Source organism: Neopsephotus bourkii, unplaced genomic scaffold, assembly GCF_033783945.1.
Source record: "Neopsephotus bourkii isolate Nb327-2 ecotype Australia unplaced genomic scaffold, CSIRO-AGI_Nbou_v1 NB_196, whole genome shotgun sequence".
Classification (NCBI taxonomy): Eukaryota; Metazoa; Chordata; class Aves; order Psittaciformes; family Psittacidae; genus Neopsephotus; species Neopsephotus bourkii.
The window spans coordinates 19,506,658-19,523,792 of record NW_026900709.1 but is presented as its reverse complement, the minus strand read 5'-3'; the positions used below and the strand labels follow the sequence as shown (position 1 = coordinate 19,523,792).

At 34.9% G+C, this 17,135-nt stretch overlaps 1 protein-coding gene across 1 annotated transcript in view; it reads left to right on the top strand.

The window, feature by feature from the left end:
* LOC133207387 (calcium-activated potassium channel subunit alpha-1a) overlaps positions 1–17,135 on the top strand; it is a 258,220-nt gene that overhangs the window by 133,784 nt on the left and 107,301 nt on the right. Inside the window, exons 15-17 of the mRNA XM_061344253.1 lie at positions 3,627–3,695; positions 7,865–7,876; positions 16,499–16,585. Coding sequence (XP_061200237.1) covers positions 3,627–3,695; positions 7,865–7,876; positions 16,499–16,585 — 168 coding nt within the window. The remainder of the gene's footprint in view (positions 1–3,626; positions 3,696–7,864; positions 7,877–16,498; positions 16,586–17,135) is intronic.

Below are 17,135 nucleotides of genomic sequence, written 5' to 3'. Positions count from 1 at the left end.
GTAATTTGTGCTGCTTACACTAACTACAATCATGAAAACTAAATTTTCATGCAAAACCATTATCAAATATAGCTGAGTTTCTATAAAAGTTCTTGGAAACATGCAACTGAGACTGTGTTTGACATATAGCTGACATATATTTAACTGAGCTGAGATAAGATAATTGATAAAGTGAGGGGTTTTACTGACATCTATAGAAGCATGTCTAAACTTTGGAACTCTCCTCAAGCATTTGATTATTTGGAGGCTTAACTTTGTTTCCTAGTTTAAATTAAAGAAAAAGATCTCAAATTTCCCAACAGTTTAATAACACTATTAAATTCAGATTAATTAAAACACATTGGAAATTGTAATGTAATGTTATGTATTAATGAGTTTGGTGCATAGGTATTTTCATTACTGTAAAAACTGGCTATTCAATTTCCAGAAGAACTGAAGAGCAGCAAAAAATCTTTTGCACTGCCTTGTAAAGGGGAAATTGGTGGACAGACAGTGTGATCAACTGTACACATGTGTGGATATTCACAAGAAAATTATTGCCAAAAACTTTGTTAGATCTATAGAGTAAGTGCTTAAAAGACCCATACCACATTCTCAGCTTCTGCACATGACAGGGCTGCCAGCTTCCATCCCTCCGCCTCCATCATCTGCTACCCTGTTGGAGACAGGAAGCTGGTATATTATAAGCTTCAGCCAGAAGATCATTAAAGCCTGGGGGACAGGAACTTTTTTCCCATGATGAGCCTTCAAAGAATAAATAGCCTCATATCGTGGTTAAGCAAAACAAAAGAGATCAAAACTTGTATATTGCATTCAGATACATCAGGGGGAATGTTTACTGAAGTACTAAAGTGCACTGAGTGTTGCCATGCAGGTGCTTTAGGCACTGTTTATATGTAGTACTTTTCATCAGTTTCATGTATCTCCCCAATATATTTGTTGGTTCCTGACTGACTAAAGAAATTAAAAAGTGCATTCTTCAGTGTTTTGGCAGTAAGCATGAACAATATTTTTCATGCACTGAGCCTGGCAATAAGTATTAATTTATAGCCAGTGATTCATAACATGCAAAACACAAAATTTGTGCTTCATTTTACTGGCCAGATGGGAATAGACTGGAAAACATACCTTGAATATGTACTAATCTCTGTGTCTTCACAGCTGAGATTATGGTTAAAATTCTAAACTGATGTTGAACTATCTGCTTAATTAAATCCTACCTAGTAAACTAAACTCCTCATTGGTATTGTTGACTTTCCATTAAGTTAATGGTTCCATGATTTTTGTGGAGTTACTTCTGCTCTGCATCAATGTAAGATAGACAGTAATCACGGATCTAGAAACATCTGGTCTCACGAGAGCAGAGTAGAGGGGCAGGATCACCTCCTTTGACCTGCTGGTCACACTCCTTTTGATACAGCCCAGGATGTGGTTGGCTGTCTGGGCTGGGAGCACACACTGCTGGCTCATGTTGTTTCTCATCGACCAACACCCCCAAATCTTTTCTGCAGGGCTGCTGTGAATCATTTCTCTGCCCAGCCTGCAGCTGTGCACAGGATTGCCCTGACCCAGGTGTATGACCTTGCCCTTGGCTTGGTTGAGCTTCATAAAGCTGGAATTCGGCCCACCTCTCAAGCATGTCAAGGTCCCTCTGGTGGCATCTCTGCCCTCCAGTGCTTCAATTGAGCCACACAGCTTGGTGTCACTGCCAAACTTGCTGAGTGTGCACTCAATCCCACTGTCCATGTTGCCAACAGAAGTGTTGAATGGGATCAGTCCCAGCAGCAACCCCTGAGGGGCACCGCTCATTACCCGTCACCAGTTGGACATTGTGCTGTTGACCACAACTCTGTGTGTGGCCATCCAGCCAGTTCTTTATCCACTGGGTAGTCCATCCATCAAATTTATGTCTCTCCAGTTTAGAGACAAAGATGTTGTGGGGGATGGTGTCAAATGCTTTGCATAAGTCCTGAAGAAATATTCTGAAGAAATAGCAGAAATTACCTGATTACAGTGATTTCTGAAATCTGATACAGAAATTGAATAGTTCAGCAGCCATTTCCTTGTTTTCTGCAAAGCATGTCTTTGATGCAAAGTATGCAGGATGTTGCTTAATTTGCATTAAAAATATAAATATTGTTGAAATCTATGCAAAAATATTAATAACACTGAAGAAAGGAAGTTCGTAATGAAGCACTGAAGAAAGGAAGTTCGTAATGAAGCACTGAACACTGGAAAAGTTAGTGTATGATATAAAGATACCATCTATAGAAAGGTGAGCTCTAGAGTAATTTGTGACAAATATGTGGAAGAGGAAGCATTGAATTTGCATACGATTCAATGACAAAATTGGAAAATGGTTTCTAGTTGTTTAAGAAAAGATGGTTAGTTTCTTGTTTATTCTCATGTTGTCTGTTAGCTTGAAGCAAATGGTGGTGTGCTACATACATCACAGTTCTGCAAGTCTGCGAGCCTCACCCTTGAGTCCTTTTAATAAATAGTCACTTGTACAGACTTCTACAACTGCAAAGTGTTTATTACAGTATCAGAATATATTTCCCATATATTGGTGTTGTGGTTTAACCCCACCCAGACAGCTTGTGCACTCACTACCCCCCTCTTCTTGCCCTTCCCCTACTCCTGGAGGGACGGAGAGGAGAATCAGAAAGAATGCAACTCCCACGGGTTGAGATAAGAACAGTTTCGTAACTAAGGTATAACACAAATCACTACTGCTACCACCAATAATAGTAATGATAAAGGAAATAACAAGGGAAGAGAATACAACACCTCATCACCAGCTGACCAATAACTCGCCCCCCCAGCCCGACCAAGCACCGACCAATACCTCCTCCAACCCTGCAGTCCACCTGCCCTTCTGGCTAACTCCCAGTTCCCCCCTGGGAATGACGTGCTGTGGTATGGAATACCTCTTTGGTCAGTTTGGGTCAGGTGTCCTGTCTCTGGTTCCTCCTGGCTTCCCCTCCTGCCTGGCAGAGCATGAGGCTCACAAAGTCCTTGGACAAACCAAAACATCATTTTTATCAGCTCTGTTCCCAGCCCAAAAGTCAAAACACAGCACTGCACCAGCTACCAAGACAGAGAAAAATGACTGCTACTGCTAAACCCAGGACAATTGGTCAGAGATTGCTTCCGTTCATGCTCTTCATCTGTGACAGTAGTGGGCACTATTGACTTACTAATATAGTACTCTCATTTTACTTCAGTACATACCTATTTTTTAAGGAGTGCACACTACAATCAACATATGGCTGAATTCCAGCAGATTTGAAAATATTCCTCAACATGTCCAAAGCTATAGCTAACTGCAATTTTATGTTGTGTATTATGACCTTTGTTATTATTGGCTGGACTTAGTAACATAGTGTGGTGGTTCTTATGTCTGACACTACAACAGTCGTCAGTTTGTATTTTTAGGAAAATAATGTGTTCAATATCTTCAAAGTAGAAAGACCTTAATATATGTTCTGTGTATACCTAACTGAAAAAAATGGAAAATGTTGTAGTGTAAGTTCTCAGAGAAAATATGTATCCTGCATTGATCTTTACATATGTGATGTTTGTTGTGAAAAAGGACTGACTTTTGGCTGCTTCTTTTCCTGCAGACTGGTGTTTGCGAAACTAAAGCTGTTAATGATAGCCATAGAATATAAGTCGGAAAAACGAGAAAGCAGGTATGTCAAATGCCTACAAATGTTTCTGGAATGCACTGTCAAGAATTGTGCCTGCTTTTTTTTCAAAATTTACATGACTATACTTATTCCTTTGAAACATTTTAGAGTATAATTAGCATGCCATCATGTTATACCATTTCACATAGCACTGAAAAGCTTTTATTTCTTCCCTATTCCTCTTGTCTAAATTTAATTGAAATCAGAACATTCAGTAGAAGGTGGGCAAACTGTGATAGTGCCATCTCTAGAAGTGCAATTCATTTTTACTTAAACAAAATCTGCAATGTTTTTGTTCATAGTGCATCAGTTTTAATTGGAGGTCCAATCATTTATTTTGCTGAAAATCAAAAAGTGGTAAATAGATGTGAGATCAAAACTTGTTATGACTATGTGTATTCTCAAATTAATAATTTCATTGAAATGAGTTTGGAAGAATCAATTTAGATAGGATACAAGATAAAAAGGCACATCAGATAAACAGCATTTATATGGTATGTTTTGACAAAAATGTGCATATTTTAATCACATCATGAAACCAGAAAAGATTAAATTAGCTTGAAATTAGCAACTTGCTGACCCCTTTCCTCAACCAAATAGAAAAATATCATTATTATTAGTACTGATTCACAGACAAAAAAAAGAAAATAAGTATTTCTTGCAGGTTTTTTATATAAAGATGCATAAAAATCCAGGTGAACACTGGAGCCAGTCTTCTGTCAGCTTGTGCATTGGTGCTTTACACAACATTGATTTTTGTATTTAAAAAAAAGTTATAAGTTTGGTCTGCAAAATATAGAGGGACAAATAATAAAAATGTGATAATGCTGTCTCTTAACTGAATTTTATTTTTTTTCTGTCAAAAAATATATTCTGTACTACTCTAGTAAGTCTGGAACTGTACATATTAGTTCATCTTATTTTTGGCCAGAAATTGCCTAGAACTTGTTTCTCACAATTGTTTCCCATCATAGGAGAACCAATTCTGTCATTTGAGCTCATGCCAAAATTTCTGAGGTTTTGAAAGTTCATTTTAATGTTTATTATTAAATGTTATATTTTTTCTTTATTAAAAATATCTATAAAACCAATGTGGGACATGCATTGCAATGCAATACCATGTTACAACTACTTACAAGTGTATTTCCACACCTTATCATTGATTTTGCTTGATTCTTTCCTATGTTAAAGTGATATGTGAAGTGGTATATGTGCTATTGCATATTATTTTTGTCCACAGTATGCTGATAAGAAATCTTTCTCTTTTTTTTAATATCAGGATTTTTTTTTTTTTTATGTTTCCAGCTCTCAGGCACTCTTAAAACACTTTACCATTTAATGATCTCACTCCACATTAGCTAATGTAAAGCAAATTATTTATTCGTCTCTGAACAGTTTAATACTTTCCTAGAAAATTAAAATAGAATAGTGACAACAGTTGAGCTATTTGTCAGATTTTGTATTTCCAATATTAGAAAATATTTGGTTTCTATTTTCTTCTCAGAAGTATTGCCCAACTTTAGGTTTTCATTACTTCAATTGTAATTTTCTTGCATAAGCGCTAATATTACAGTCTTTTTCAGTAATAACAGATAATTCATGGCTTCCATATCATTCTTTGCACTAACTTCAGTGGAAGTTGGATTGAGTTCTTAATCACAAGGTGATGCAGAGGACCCCACAAAAAGTAACACAATGTGATACAATCTTATCTTACTTCTTACTTAAAGCTATGCAGGTAACAGTTCACAACTGATGAATTGGTAGAAAAAAAAAGAGCCTAAGAATTGCAGAAAACAATACTAAAAAAGGGATGATAACAGCTGGATTTGTGAATACAATGTAACAAGAGGAGAACATGTAAGCTAGATACTCATATTTTTTATAAGCCTGATCCACAGTAATTTCTTCTGGCTTTATTAACTGGTGATAATTTTACAATCACTGGTGTATCACTGAGCTACTTGTAGCATACCTTTGCTGTTCTACCTGTTACTGTCCTCTTCAGTCCAAATATCTTAATTACATACTTGTGGTTTTCTGAGGTGGAGCCTTTTAGTCTAAATAGAGAGGTAATGAAACAAAACTTCAGTTTCTCACTTCTTAGGTATGCTCACATTTCCATCCACTTTATTAAATTAGAAGATGGTGAACTAAGATAAAATTTGGAATAGTATGGTATACAGGTGCAAGCTGTCTTCGAAAAAGATAAATATGTCATTTGCCAATTATGTTTATTGAGATTGACTTTGGAAATATTTTATTCTATTTCATATTTTAAGTTCTTCATTGGTAATTAATCATAAAGCTGAAGGGAAAACTGATTATAGTACCCTTTTAGCTTTCATGCTGTGAGTGTGACCAACAGTAGGTATATGCTAATTTATTTTATTATAGCTTAGATCCATATTTTGTAAAACTTTTTGGAGGTTTTACGTTGTTTACAATTTAGAGCAACAATGATATATATATAAATACAAATTTAGAATATTATCTAGGTGGGACCCATTTATTAAAAGCTAGTATTTCCTGCAATAGCTGAGACAGGTCTAGGGCCAGTATTTTCAGGAGCAGAGGAAATTTTCAAAGCATTGTTTTTGCCTAAGGGATAAGAAGATCTTACTCCCACCAGTTTAATTTTTGCTACTAGTCGGAATATCTATATAAGTAAATTATGTAACTGAATTTTTTCACTTGCACAAGGAGTTGCCTTTTAAGTTTAACTTCATCTTCCTTCATCACTTTGCACTCAGACCTAAAGCAGCACAAATTGAATTCAGGACTGTGTGCAACTCTCAAAAATAGTATTGTGTGGGCATTGTAGGTTTCCTAATCCCCTCTTCAAATTTTCATCTCAGTGTTAAGGATAAATACTAATGCCATTTTAGTCAATGGCAGACTTTTAATTGACTTTGTTAATGTCTTCATTACATGTAAAATAGCATAAATACTCATTTACCTGTGCACCTTTTTTCTTTTCTTTTTTATTTTTTTTTTTTTTAACCCAGGCAGTCTCCCACATGCCAGTTTTCTAAAGCCTTCTGATTTTCAGCCAATTGCTGTTAAAAATACCATAGGGAATTTGAGCTTAATAGTAGTTATATATCATCAGACTGCTACCCAAGCTAATATTAATGTGTAAGTTAGCAGTAGCTGAGTTTCCTGCTTGCAGCTGGGTTTTCTTCTTTTCTTCCTGACTCCTAATAAAACTACATAAAACAGTAAGCACACCTTGATAACAACTTAACACAGTATTAGATCAGTAATTATAAAGAATTTATGGTTTTACCAGATTGCTTAAAAGCAGAATTTAAACATTTTCAAACCTAAATATAAGTAATGTAGATATGATAAATACAAACTCATTTTCAAATAATCAATGAAGTACCTACAGTATGCTTATCTTTTTAGGCAACTCTTACTCATCAGGTTATCTTAAAGATTAATTAAAATAGTCATGATTAGGTTTCTACTGCCTTTACATTTGTATATTTAATAATGGTTAAATTACTGCTCACTTATCAAAGAAACCTTTGAGTTTAGAAAACTACTGAATTTAATGGGTTTCTGACGGGCTATAGAGGTTTGCACTTCCAGATCACAGTGTGAGTTAGCCATTCCTTGATATCTAGTTAGTATTTGGGAATATTATAAGCAGTTATTAAGAGCAGAAAGCACTTCTTAAATACATTTTTGTTTGTCTGAGATTACTTAGCTTAAAAAAGTGGTCTTTCTTGGTTCATTTGTAGAGTGTTTTTTGTTATGTAGAAAAAATTACTAAAGGAACATGGAGAACATCAACCTGAAAATGTCCCAGCAAAGCTTACTAAACAGATAGCAAAATATATCAGTTTGAAATGTGGATATTCAAAATCTTTATCTGAAATTCCTTTTAGAAATGGTTTTGCCTTCCCTTTTCCCCTTTATTTTTTTTCCTCCACATGAGTAAACAAAAAGGAAAGCCTAACCAGGGTTCTTCCCTCCTGCACCCCATGTTTACTCCTCTTGTTAAATTTGCTCTTTGTCTATCCATATATTTGTTCTCATTCTCAGCAGAAAAACCTTTGAGCCTTGAAGACTTGTAAATAAAGGGGTTTTTTTGCTTTTGCTTTGGTGTCAGTTGATTTCTTATCGAAGTGTTTGATTTGCAATTCTTTTCTTGTCGTTTGCAGAAGCCGAAAGCGGTATGCCCTCTTCGTTACCTTTCCTTCCAACCTCAATCCTACCTCCACTCCTTCTAACTTCAGGACTAATTCCTTGCCAAGAACACAGGAAGATAACATCTTTGTCTATCTTTCTCTGTATATACACACACATATATGCATATAGATATATATTCATCTGTCTATGTGTGTGTGTATATATATGTATATCTGTGTGTATATTTATATATGAGCCCCCAATCTCAAAGAGGAGAGAAAATAGCGTTTTGTCTCTCCATTGGTTCTTGTGACTCACGCACTAACTTCTTTGCAGGAAGTACAAAATAAAACAGTAGTTTTGTAGGCTTTTTTTTTTTTTTTTATCTTCTCCTTTTTGTGGAGTCATTGATATATCAGATTGTTGCATTTTAAAAGCAGACTTCACTGTTAACATCTCCTTGTCTCTTTTCTCATTTGTACTGTTATCGTGACGATGTGTATTTCGTCTTTACCAGCCCTTGTGCTGCCATATTGTCTCCATATTCATACCTTCATTGATGTCCTTCTTTTCCCAGAGTCTTCCTTCAAAACATGTCTTACAATACAGTAGTTAATGTTTTCTTGTCTCACCTTCCATTAGCAACAAATACCTGATTCTTTGCATCACTGGTCCTGTTTTGAGCCCTGTTACTCATAACACAGTACTCATTAAAGCTATTGTACCGTTCCAGAGAAAGTGCCGTGGATGGTCTCTAATATGTGACATGTACATTTTGATGACATTTATTAAGCTCATTTATGAAGATGTTACTGAGTGTATTTGTTTCTCAGTTTTGGTTTTAATTTGGGAGGGCATGTTTTGCATTTTGTTTTAGTATACCATGCTGTGAGTCACTCCTTAGTCTACATTCTATCTTGCTGCCATTGGTTTGGATGAAGTAAATAAGGCATGCTCTTCCATATCCTCTTCTCTCCTCAATTCTCTTATCACTCCCAGCTTTGTTTTTCTACCTGCTTATAGAAGTCTGTTTGACTTACAGAAGACTGTCTGACTATTTTCATTGTCCAGACATTTCAATTTCCTTCTTCATTATACTCCCCAAACTTTAATTTCCATGTCTATTCTGTTGAGTGTGTTGTATGTGTTATATTTATTTAATTTTTAGTCTTATTCTCCTGTGGTTTCTGAGTAGATGTGTGAAAAGAGAGGTGGCTTCCTGTCAGTTTGGCATTATTGAGATGATCCAACTGCAGAGAAGTTACTGCAACACTTAGCATCTTCAAGGATATGCAGTTGTTGCACCTCTACTTCGCTTCTTGCTTTAAGTATATATTATCTTGTGGTGAAGGCATGTTACTGCTGGCATGATGAGCAACTTGAAGAAGTGTTGTACCAAGTGAAGTTGCTTGCTCCCAGAATAAAGTATATTGTGCTCCTTCATTGTACTGATAATCTATCACTTCTGGAACCAGAACAAATAATTTGTGTTGAATTTATCATCATCGTTGAACTAGTTTGGACTATGCCCCAATAAAATACCTCATGCATATCCTGTAGACCATGCCTTAGTAGTTTCTATTGTAAAGAACTCCTGGGAGCAACCTTTTATATGCTTATAGTAATTAAGCTTTAAAATACTGTAGCATGTAATGTGCACTGTGTCTTTTGCCTTGTATTCTTTTTAGTGTCTTACTGGATTTTTCTGTGTAGAGCAATATGGATCTGAATTAATGTCAGTGATTGAGCCCAGAAGAAATAAGCAATACTTATGACTTATATTCAGTGTGAAGCTGGTACGCACGCAATTCCCACTGTGGGATTGTGCACCTACCATCACACTCCACGTCAAAACATACCCTGAAACAAAAAATATTGTCTCAAACTATTTTTGTAGTTCTAATTCTATAGTTGTGTAAATGACATGATACATTTTAAAAGGCTGTTATGCTAATAGTGGTGGATTTCATCTGGGCATGGCATGAAACAATCAAGTATAATAACTGGGTTTATTTAAAAATGTGGTAGCTATGTTAGTAATACCACACAGTCTTATTTAGATAATGTATTAGTAGTACTTAAACAATATTATATCTTCCTGATTACTAGATGATATTGCTACTGTTTCAGTCACACGGGGAATGGTACAGTACATCTACCGCAAGGTTTAAAATGGAGTTACGGCTTTTGTAATTTCTTTAGTCAAAATTTTGCTGGTTTTTATTCATTTGATTCAACAAGTGATCTTTTATTTTGTTTAGACAAGGATGATGGCAGTTGTAAGGGTAGCCATAAATCTGAAAGGAAATATAAATAAAAGAAAAAGGGAGTGTTACTGAATCATGCAAGTTTCCTTATGCAGGGATGAACTGTTCAATTGCTCACTGATAATGGGATTCATATTACCTAGATTTATCCATCTAAATGTTAGAAGTCTAGTCTCTTTTCAGTATCCAGACTTAGTGCATGACTGCAAGGGAAGAGAGAGACAGTTTTTGAAAGCAGCTTCCATTCTAAGTCAGATGAGATGAATCCCACCTTTACTGCTGTCTAAAATGTAACCTTGAAAGTGCGAACAAATGAGAATAGTACATAACTGAGGCTGCTGACAAGGAAAATTCTTAAATGAATTCTCTGTATCTTCCAGTTTTTAGTTTTGACATAGTGCTATTAAAATGTTATCATTGCCTATTGTCTGTGCTGTACTTGCTAAACATTTCCACACGCCTTTGTCAGCACAGTTTTAAGACCTTTAAGCAGCCTTCCATATTAATAACATCCCTCATTTTTTTTCCAGAGAATACAGACAGTTATACAAATCTGAGAGTCACGTACTGTATAAATGCTATGTCTAGATTAAGAGTTCAAAGTTATGTCCATTTACAACTTCACTAGTAATGGAAACCTGCTCAGTTGCAAGCTGTGGAAAGCAAATTGTGTAGACATGTTACTTAGCAAGTGGGCTAGCAGTAAATACGTACAGTGTCATGGTAGTTCAGACTAAGTCTGATAGGTTGTTTCTCCATGTATTTCAGATAGAAGATAGTTGAATACTGTTGAAAGCTACAGGAATTTTTTTTTCATCTCCTACTGAAATTTTTGTACACTGAAAACTTATTAGAAACAATGTTTTATATATTCTAATAACATGAAAATACAGCAGCCGTCAAACATTCTAATGCTGTTTCAACCCATGAAATACTGTTGGAGTCCAACATGTATGATGCTTGGAATTGGGAGGCAAATAAAAGTTACCCAACAGCAGAAATGAGTACAAAAAATTAGTTGGAGGGAATAGTCCTGCCCCAAAGTGTCAGTCCACAGATTGTCCTGCAGTTCAAACCTCCAACTAACAGGTCCTCCATCAAATATCTTGAAGTGCAGCAAAACATGGAAGACCTGCAACTAGTAATCGAAAGTTTAGCTCACTTAATGCTTATGGGGAAGATGTAATATGGTATCCTTTATCTAGGTCACAATATTGTTGTATTGTGCAGCCAACCATCCATGCACTACCAAAAAGGTATTGAGCAATGCTCATGTTCAGGGGTAGTTTCAGGTAAATATGAATGGATGAACAGATAGTTACATATATCTGTGCTTTACTGAAGGTAGTATATATACTTAAAACATCAGAAAGATATAATTGAACAAGTAAGCAAATTGATCAAAATTAACACACTGTCAGAGATATCTATTGTCCACTGAGATATGAAAAAGTCATTATGTCCTATCTTAACTTTTAGTTGAATAATCTATTTAAAAAGATCCATAAGCATTTGTCTACAGTTTTTCTAACCACATTTGGATTTTTCATTTACTTAAAAAATTCTCAAATGTGTACTAAATCCCATTTGTGCTTCTTCTGCTTATATTTCAGTCAGTCTGGAAACTCAGTTTCAACTGTATAGATGCTGTTCTTTCTAATTCTTTCCAGAGCTTTTAAGTGTTCAGTGTCAGTTTGGAAGGGGCTTTGAGCAATCTGTTCTATTGAAAAATATCCCCTATCATGATAGGGCATTTGAAACTAGACAATCTTTAAAGGCCCCTTCCAACCCAAACCATTCTGCAATTCATTCTGTGATTCCTGAGAGTACAATTCAAATCAAGGGTGATTTTCACATTTTTGCTGCGTGACATTTTCATTGCTCTTAGATGTGTGATCTTGTTGAACAAATGAACTAACTTTTGCTAGTCTTCAGGTAACTGTAAAGCGGAGGTTTCCATACTGCTTTCTGTTCCACAGCTGGCTTAGAAGTTGTTGTATTATCATAGAGTATTGGAACTGACTTCTAAGTTTATGCTGGCAAAGTACATTAAATTCCTAGTAAACACATTCAATCATATTCAATTTACACATATTCAAATTAGATGGCTTTAATTGCTATGTGTTCTAGCTGTTCATGCTTGAAGGAGTGAACATGCAAGCAAGATAATCTTGAAATGTGACACTTGTCATGAAAAGCTTTGTCCTGAGGAGCATATTTCTGGAGCTGGAATTTTTAAGGAAATTATAAGAAAAAGTTTTTTTGGCTTACTATTAGCTGATCAGTTTCTGAGGTAACCTTAAACTAGAAATGTTATAAAATTTGCTCAAAACCTTAGAAACTTTAAAAATATTTGGCATTCTTTGCTTAATTTCATGAGCTAAATTAGGAGATTAAAAAGAAAAAATATTATGCTTTATGATAAAAAAAATACTTAAAAAAATCAGGGGTGTAATATTCAACAGTATTTTCCCATGGCACAAAATTCATATGGATTAGCTATATAGATTAATATTAAATATAAAGCATTTCTGTCTTTCTTCCTTTATCTGCAAAATTCCCAAGCCTTGGAGATACATAAAAAATGAGACATTAGCTGAAACTTTCTCACTCAAAACTCCAGTTTACTTTGCCATGTACTTATTGTCTCAACTGTGGGGATATATTTGAATATTTTCATGAGCTGCTTAAACAGATGTATGCATTCTCAGTATCTGATGGATGCATTATTCTTGGAATGCTCATAAGGCTGATATATTTTTCTCTGTCCTCTTTGTTCTCTATATTCTATTCTTTTAATTCAAAACATTTCCCTTGCTGTACATATTCGAGTGAGTGCTTACCAAAGCATAACTTTAGCTAATGACTCTACATGTCTCATAAGAAATAATTCAATTGCTGCTTTAATAAGCAGCATATTTAATAAATCCATATAGACCCCATAGAAATTGCTCATGATTTTTCTCTGGTTAAATATCAGTGTGTAAACCTAAAGCTTTATGAGCTTTTGCTGTAGTTCTTTGCCAGTAGCAGTGATGGGGCAAATTTGTTTTTACTCCCAAAAGAAGACTTCTGCTAGGCTTGTACTGCATTAGCTTCCATGACATCTATATTTTGTGGCTATCACCACATTGTATTTGTGAAAATAAGTATATGTGAATGAAGTATTAAATATGACAAAAATAAAGTCTATTCACTGACCCATCTGAATTGATTTAACGTGTCTCAGAAAACCCTGAGATACAAAATAGTTGTCACAATACAGTACATCCTAAATGGAGCCAGTTACTCCTGATTTAGGATTGTGTTTACTGCCTCTTAAAAGAACTGCTTAATTTGCTCATTATTCTGTCAGATTTTAAATTTGAGGAGGTGGTGAACTTTTGCATATCTAGTGGTTACCTCAGCTTGTGAAGTTTGGGTTGTTGAGCTTTAGGTAGTATTTTGTTACTGTTTTGGTCTGGTTTATCTATCTCCAAGAATGGGATGAGGGGGAAAAAAGAGGCGAGTCAGTGTGAAGAAATCTGTTCATCTGTTTATACTGAAAAGTTGTAATACTTCTGTGATTAAGAGCAAAGGGCAAAATAAGGGCAAAGAACGTATTTATCTGACAGCACTACCCATTTGTACCTAAGAAAAATATCCAACCCTAACCATATTACAAGTCTTTGGATATTTTAGAAGGAATGGCATAGTAGAAATGAGACTAGCATCTGTAGAAGTTTAACAGCTAAATTCTGAGCATAATGGCAGACTAAGGACTAGCAGACAGTGAAAGGGAAAAATGGAGACTGAAACATGGATGAAGTTACAGACATGATAGACAGGTTTGGCAGAAAGACTTTGGAGAGTTAGTGACAGAAGGATTCTCTCCTGGTTCTTGAGAAGTGACTTATCTAGGCTTACATAGGCTGGCAGGTGTAAGATGGGTCATTCTCAACTGTTTTCTCTGAGTATACTGGTAGAGTGTATGTCTCATCTCCCTTAGTGATGATAAGGTATCTCTGCAACAGCTAGTAAGTGCTGTGTTCACTCAAGTGACAAAAGTTTGTGCAGGGAATCTGAATTTTTCAACCTGCTTGTGACTTGAATGATTGGTTTCATATGAGGAAATTCTTGTGAGTTTTTTTTTTTCTCTTGGTTGGTTGCTTTTTTTCCTGTTTTGTTTCATTTTAAAACTGTGAAAACACATTTTAAAAGTGCATTAGGTAAATGCTTTGGTTTCAAGTGCAACTATTAAGCCCAATAGACTAAGAAAAGAAATGTCAGATGTGAAGTTTAGCTGTGCAACTTTCATTCATCCCATGTATCTGCGTGCATAATGTAGGTGTTATTTACATCATCACATTTCAGTTTTGCAATACTACTTAAGTGAGCTGTTTAGATGAACCTGCTTTCTGTGGTGATGACTTCCGTTTTCTGTAGATCCCTCTCCTTTTTGTTGCAAAGCTTGAAACTGTGAATGAAGGAAAAAGGAAGGATGTCTGGGTAAATGCTTTCTTTTTGTTCCAGCCTCTGCCACAGAATACCTCTGTGAGAATGAGCTAATAATTTAATCCAAACCTTTCACAGGTGACCTGTGATTGAGTGTTTATTATTTTGGGAACCAGAGGCTGGGTTTTTGGAAAGGCTGAGCATTCTTACTTAACACAAAAGTCCCTAGAAGATGTATATGGAGAGGTGTAATGCTAAATACTTGCAAAAAGTCGCCTGTAGGCATCCCAAAGTAATAGCTACTATATCTCATAGTGACTTAATCTCTCATCTGTAAAATGGGCTAATACTATATCTTCAGTCTTTCTGTAAAATAATGTATTTGTGAATCTTTCACATGCTATAGTGATGAACACTGCAGAAAAATACATAAGAAAAATATGATGCTGATTTTAACGAAAGACGAGCTGCATGAAGCCATGCCTGGAGTAATGGCATTAAAACACCACTGAATGAAGTTCCAGACTGTGAGAAAAAGTAGTTTGTGGCTATTAGATTAAGAATTGTATTATAAAGTCTATATAATGAATTATGTCTGCAATGACCAACCTTTAAATTCTTAACCCAAGAGCATTTTATTTTGCAGCCTGCATATTCTTTTCATAGGGCCCTGTGAGCATATATAATCACACAAAACAATTCGCTTATTATAAAGCTGTCAGGTATATTTTTTGTCACACTAATTTATTATGTATGGATAATAAATAGCATCTTGAATGAGAGATCTGCTGAGACCCATTTTCTCTCCTAACAGTAATATTATAGGGTTTTTTGCCTTCACATTTTAATAATGTGTATCTCTTCAGAAATGTGTTGTATTTATTTTTATTTATTTTTATATATTTGTGCTTCCACAAAATCAATTTTTGCTAAATCTGCAAGTGTTTAAATTGCTATTAGGCTTTATTTATTGTAAATTGCATGTTTGTCATTTTGACTTACAAAGGCTAAGCCTTAATAAAAGGCAAAGGAGAGAGAAATTTTAGCAAGCTTTAAATTTTAGCAAGTCAAAAACTTAGTTGTCTAAATTGTTGTAATGAATATTAATCGTTGTAAATGAAAATTATCAGAGAATATATTTACATCTGTACCTGTATATTCATATTTAGCCTGGTACTTTGCAAAGTACCTTACCTAAAATCTAGTGTTAAACTGTTATGAAAATAAAAAAGATATTCGTAGAGAGGCATGCAGTACCTCATTTCTTGGAAGCAGTTTATAATTTCAATCCTTTAATATAGCTGAGGCTGTTCTGTCAGTGTGGTTGGGTTATTTTGTTCCTCCATTGCTGATTTAAAAGTTTTCTACTCATTTTATGTTTTTTCAGCTGTCATGACTGGTTGTCTTGTACCATTCCCCTTGAGTGTATGTGTGTATTTATTATTTTAAACAATAACATTTTATGTCCATATAGGGGTCCCATTAACATTCTTCTTCACTAGAAATTGGCAAAAGTTTACATCAAAGGGTTTACCTTGATAAATGATATTTTGTATTGTTATTGAGTGGTGGTTGCTGGTTCTTCTCTTTTCACCATAATGTGAATTTCTCACCACTTTGCATGACAGAGCAAGAAAGCTGAAATGCTCAGCTTCACACATCATGTTTCTGAGAGGCTTTGTTATTTTGTATAGTCTATATTTAAAGCAAAAACATAAGAAAACATATGTACACAGCTAAATGACGTGATAATAGGTGAAGACGTGACTGTCTCAAGCTTAAGTTTTTGTAAAAAGCATGTACAACTGTTATTTGATTGGAAATTTCAAGGAAGAATGGCTTAAAATTTCCTTGCAGCCTTTCCTATCTAGTGGGTCCCCTATAAATAAAGGTATTTTGGAATATTCAGTTGAAAGTCATTTAAATTTATGGCTTTGTTGTTTTTGTTTTTGTTTCACTGAGCAGTATATTAATCAATCCTGGAAACCACGTCAAGATTCAAGAAGGTACTTTAGGATTCTTCATTGCAAGTGATGCCAAAGAAGTAAAAAGGTAATTAATATATTTTAATTTTTAAATTTAAACATCTAGTATTTAATTTCTGGTTTTGTTTCTTTGCATGTAAACACCTAATTTTCATTAGTATCTGTTTAAAGATTCTTGGGGAACTGAGTTGCTACTGTAGTGAAGCAGCCATGTGTGCCACCCATTTTCTTAACTACAGCTCTAAATATCAAGGAAACTAAATAACTTTGCAGCAGATATGAAAAGAAATGAAGAAGCTTCTTTTTTTTTTCTGAGTCTCTCTAGAAAATATTTTGATCTGACTTCTCTATAATTAATTAGTCTCAGTTGAATTACTTTCAGAGAGGACAGGGGTTACAGTTTTGTCCAAGTTTCAGGTTTAGAGTACTTTTTATTTACATAGACTTAAGCAAATATTTGATCTGAGCAAACTACTCATTCCATAACTTCATTAGTAGAATAATATTTATGCTTTTGTAATTTTTTTCTTTACTGGAACTACATATTCTGTAACAATAAACCATAATAATGAATCAAACTACAACCATGCAGTATATCTCAACCACTGTAGACAACT